Raw genomic sequence first — 4,534 nt, forward strand, 5'->3', positions numbered from 1 at the left:
AATACAAGGATCAAGCAAACATTGAAGCGAGGACTTTGAGAAGATAGCCAACATAGTGAACTCTCATCCTCCCATTGATGAGCTTGGACTACATGGTTGACTCAAGTCAACGAGCAGGACTCTCCAATCCACCATCGTGTGCTTCGCTCTAATCCTTTGCAAATGGGTGGTAGATTCCAAGTCCAATGTACTATTTTTTTCAACATCCTATGTTTTCGATCTGACATCCTATGCCACCCAAATCCTTGATCAAAGAATGGCATGCACCTACCTGCCTGACAATGTGGCCACATGTGAAACAGTGGAGCCCCTAGGTTTCAAGTTACTCATGTGGGCAGGCTTAATTCACCCAAATTAATTAAAGTGAGAATTTCAAATTCGAAAAGCCATGAAATTTTGGAAATTCATAATTGGCCCAATAAATGTCAGTTAATCTTCACACTGTCGAGCATCCACGTCAAATGCAATAGCCTGCCGATGCACACGTTGCAATCCTCCACGAGTTGCTTCTTTTGCTTGTAACTTTGAGACATGCAGATGGTCAGATTTCATCGTGCAATTCACGCTATAGCCCCTCCACCATCAATCCCATCATCACTTGTAGGAATTTAGCGACAAGGCCACCAAGCATTTGAGATGTACGCCTTCTTTATTTTCCCAAAATTGTACTCCGGAAAGGACACTATTCTCCAAGGTATTTCAAGTTGCTCCATATTAATCGCGAGTTAGTGTCATTATGTTAATCGAGGTGCAATCAGAGAGAGAGAGAGAGAGAGAGAGAGAGATTTGTATGGTAAACTCTTCAATCAGATAGTTACCCAGCTTTAGAGAAAGATCTGTGTGGTGACTTCTTCAATTAGATAATTATCAAGCTTTAAATTCCAATTGCATTAATAGGTAGTCCTCCACAAGCCAGTAGATCTTGGTGTATACTATCACCTACTGGCTGCGCTTTTACATGATCCAATTTGACCTGTCCTGAACTGGATGAGGCTAGAGAGCAGCACAGGAGTACACACTAAAGCATCCGACGACTTCACACACTAAACATAGAGAGAACCTTAATACACAAGGGTAGCGTGCTTATATGATCAATACAGCATTCCTTACAAGATGAGAGAGCAACAAACATGCGTACATCATCCCCCCACTCTGCTCATTATCTAGACCCTGGCAAGTGCATCAGTAAGACTCTGATAGCAAACGCAGATCACAATGGCATTGTGACGAGGCATCCCTCTTTTACACTTTGTTTTGTAATTCAGGCAAGTTAGCCTTCTTCCACTTGATACACATTAAGTGGTAGAGAGATCCCCTTTCCACATTACGTAACAAAACTGGCCCTCGAGCTAAGGCTTCTAGTGATGGCTGGAAGCAGGCATAGGAGGGTCATATGTACATGCAGAGTGCAGTGGGGTAAGAAGGGCCATTGACGAAGAGTCTAACACTATGCTGCAGGACACTTGATTCACAAACTTAGGCTTGACCATCTTACCGACCACATAGTATTGGGAGTGCAGAGAAGCCACCATGTTCAAAGGAATTCCATGTTTAGAAGCAAAACTACTAGACAATTCAGCCCCTGCTCCATAGATCGGGACCTTGAGAGCCTGCACCACGACTGAGACAGTCTTTCGAGTTCCTTTGTCTTGGAAATATTTTAAAATCTGCTAGAAAGCAGAATAACAATTACCCAGCCTGCGAAAGCAATGTAAAGCACCTTTACATTACCAGAAAATATGAAATTTTACCTCTCCCTTGGCGATGTTGAGCTCTGAGTAGTCAAGTTCTGCAATCACAGGAGTCACATGGACTCCAAAATACTTGGAAGGGTTGTAGAAACTAAGCTGTACGGTGCAGTTTAGAGAAACCATTTTTGTGGGCACACCCGAAGCGTCTGCACCTGATCCCATGTAGAAATTGTGGAAGACCACATTCTGCAGATGCGGATGCAATGTGCCAGCCCAAGTTAGTCTTTCAGAGGCAAATATGAGCCAGTGATGGCCACCAAATTAGTCTCCAAAAGCAAATGCAAGCAGCTAGTTGCCACAGTTAAAAATGAACACATTTAGGCAGTTGCAAGCAGCTGATTGACACCAAACAATGTGCAAAACACCTAGAGCTAGAATCAGAATTCAACTACCCCCAGCACATAAAACTACCAGGTGGAACACTATATAGATAGGGACAAGAGAGGCTGAGCTATAATTCGTCAACCATACTGGCTCTGCAGATAAATAATACTTGACACCTTGATGAGTACCACCAGTCTCTGTGTGAATCAATGGGTTTTCAGTGGGATGAGATTCTCTGGAGTCCATGAGCACTGCCTTAACTGGCTGGCCTTGCAGACTTTGCAGAAGGTTAACTCTCTGTTGCTCCAAGACAACTCTGCAAGCTCTTCATTAACCCAACTCTGATGATCAGCAGTAGCTAGCAACCTAGTTCAATGGTCTACAAAGCTGTAATGTAGTATTCTTTAATTTGTAATGTAGTTTCACTGTCCTACAAATCTGCCATGCAGGACTTCCTGCATGAATGAAGTGCATGCAACCCCAAGCACTTAAGAGCATCTTGCAGAAACAATTCATGAAATTACCCAATGCTAGATAATACATGATTAAAACTCAGATAATTACACCACCTCTAGCTTGACCCAGATCACAGTGACTAACGTGGTGCTGCAAATTCAGTAAAATGGAGATCAAATCAGCTTTGACCTACCATTCCCACAATTCCATACTTGCGTTTTGCAGAGGGCAAACAAAAAGGAGCTCCACAGAAGGTCCATTAGGCAAACCAAGTGTAAAAACCAAGCGTACCTTGAGGGAGAGCTGCGGGTGAGAGGGCCGGCAGATAAGCCAGAAGAAGAGGATAAAAAGGAAAAGAAAGACGAGGCAGGAGAGTAGGACGAGCAGGACCATGTAGATTTGGGGGGCTTTGCTGGGGGGGTCAAAGGGGTCGAGGGCCTCTTCGTGGATGACATTGCGAGCCGCCCACGCCTTCTGCGCACTTGGGTGAGAGGAGCTCTTGTGGTGAGTTGAGGAATGGTGGATTTTGCGAGACCCAGATTTGCCAGAGGAGCCGCGGCCACCACGCTCAGAAGAGGAATGTGGGAGGAGGCACTGTGAGGAGTCCCGGGAGCGCGAGGAGGATGAGAATGCTGGGTGCAGGGGCGAGCCAATGGGGCTGAGGGCCACAGGGGTGGAGTGAAAGGAAACCTTGGAGTCACCATCGTGGGAGTCCCTCGACGGACTCTGCACAAAGTACAGCGGCCTCGACCGTGGCGACCGTGGGGGTGATGATGCTGCCAGGCTAGTAACCTCTGAGTCTGACTTCGCATGCATTTTGTTCTCCTCCTGCTGCTCCTTCTTCTTCTATGTTCTCTATTGAACCCTAACTCTGTCGCTTCTTTTGCAGTTCTTCTGATGTGAAATTCTGTCTCTGTTCCTTTTCGGAAAATTTGCAACCAAGTGAGCTCTCAAAAATATCTTCAGGAACAACTCTCTCTCTCTCTCAGCTACTGCAGCCTGCTGCTTCACTACCAGTTATCCTTCTCTCGTGACTTTTCTGAGAAGAGATCAGTTCTTTTGCAAACACTGCCGCAGGATAACAACTTAGGGTTGGCAATTCTCTACAGCAGGACTTAAGAGCAAATTAACACAGTAAACACTGAAAAGGAGAGAAAAAGTGTAAGGGAGACAGAGAACATGCCTTGAGATGAGATAGCTGCGAGTGGGCTCTCGACAAGAGACCGCCAAGAAGCGGAAGGAGGGGAGCAAAGAAGAGCTGCATTGATGTCGCCTTTCTAGCTTCTTTCTTTCAAGAGACGCAAGAGAGAGAGAGAGAGAGAGAGGAGAGAAGGAAGCTGGCTGGTTAAAGGACAGGCCTACTCCGTTAGCTCGCCAGTGTGTGTGACAGTCAAAAGCTGAGACTAGAAACAGGGGAGAGAGAGCGACAGGGAGCAAGAGAGAGAGGAGATTGATGCTTTTACGTTCAAACATCGATTATCCCTTTCACTATTAAACATCTCTCTTCACCATTGCCTTAAGAAGCTTTATTTCCACCACCACCCTTGCCACATGACTCTCATGCCTGGGAAGACTACCCCCATCAATTGGGCATTTGTGCAATTATTGTGCTTCATTAATGTTCTTTTAATTCAATTTTCTTAATATGGTATTATGTTACCAAAAGTAAGTATTTAGACAGAACTAGCCAATTTCCACGTTCAATGCCTTCCTTTCCTACGCAAGACAACCATGTCATTGAATAAATTGAACACTTTTTTGTAGAGATTGGATTTAAGCCTCCCTAGGCTCATATATCTAAGTTCATGAAGGCTTCTCCCTTCTTTGTTTGGTACATAAATAAGAAGAGTCTATTGTGCATTTGTTTTGGGAGTGTCCCCAAGTCAAACCGATTTGGGCAAAGCTCAAGGTTTGGCTTAAAGAGGCCAACTTGATGGACTCCTCAATAAGCAGTACCCTTTTCAGTGATCATTATGATATGGTTGCCATTACTTTGAAGTTGT

The 4,534-nt window shown here is 44.8% G+C and overlaps 1 protein-coding gene across 2 annotated transcripts; it reads right to left on the reverse strand.

The window, feature by feature from the left end:
* Window positions 1–817: 817 nt before the first annotated feature.
* LOC148024679 (uncharacterized) lies at window positions 818–3,969 on the reverse strand. 2 transcript variants are annotated; one of them, XM_087694328.1, is made up of 4 exons: window positions 3,715–3,969; window positions 2,823–3,444; window positions 1,752–1,937; window positions 818–1,667 (listed from the first exon to the last, which is right to left on the reverse strand). In XM_087694328.1, the coding sequence occupies exons 2-4, from the start codon at window positions 3,345–3,347 to the stop codon at window positions 1,359–1,361; spliced, it is 1,020 nt and encodes a 339-aa protein (XP_087550454.1). In that variant the 5' UTR covers window positions 3,348–3,444; window positions 3,715–3,969; the 3' UTR covers window positions 818–1,358. The 2 variants fall into 2 exon arrangements, with proteins under 2 accessions (XP_087550454.1, XP_087550453.1); XM_087694327.1 differs by having other exon boundaries at window positions 2,823–3,599.
* Between the last annotated feature and the right edge of the window lie 565 nt (window positions 3,970–4,534).

The sequence above is a fragment of the Lygodium microphyllum genome, chromosome 15, assembly GCF_053477565.2.
Source record: "Lygodium microphyllum isolate KBCC chromosome 15, Lygodium_microphyllum_v1.1.10, whole genome shotgun sequence".
NCBI classification, from domain to species: Eukaryota; Viridiplantae; Streptophyta; class Polypodiopsida; order Schizaeales; family Lygodiaceae; genus Lygodium; species Lygodium microphyllum.

Excerpts from the sequence above, each read along its gene's own strand:
- LOC148024679 (XM_087694328.1), bottom strand. The coding sequence starts at position 3,347 with ATGCATGCGAAGTCAGACTCAGAGGTTACTAGCCTGGCAGCATCATCA. Across the intron at positions 1,938-2,822 it reads ACCCGCAGCTCTCCCTCAAG|AATGTGGTCTTCCACAATTT; the intron begins GTACGCTTGGTT and ends CCGCATCTGCAG. Across the intron at positions 1,668-1,751 it reads TCAACATCGCCAAGGGAGAG|ATTTTAAAATATTTCCAAGA; the intron begins GTAAAATTTCAT and ends GCTTTCTAGCAG.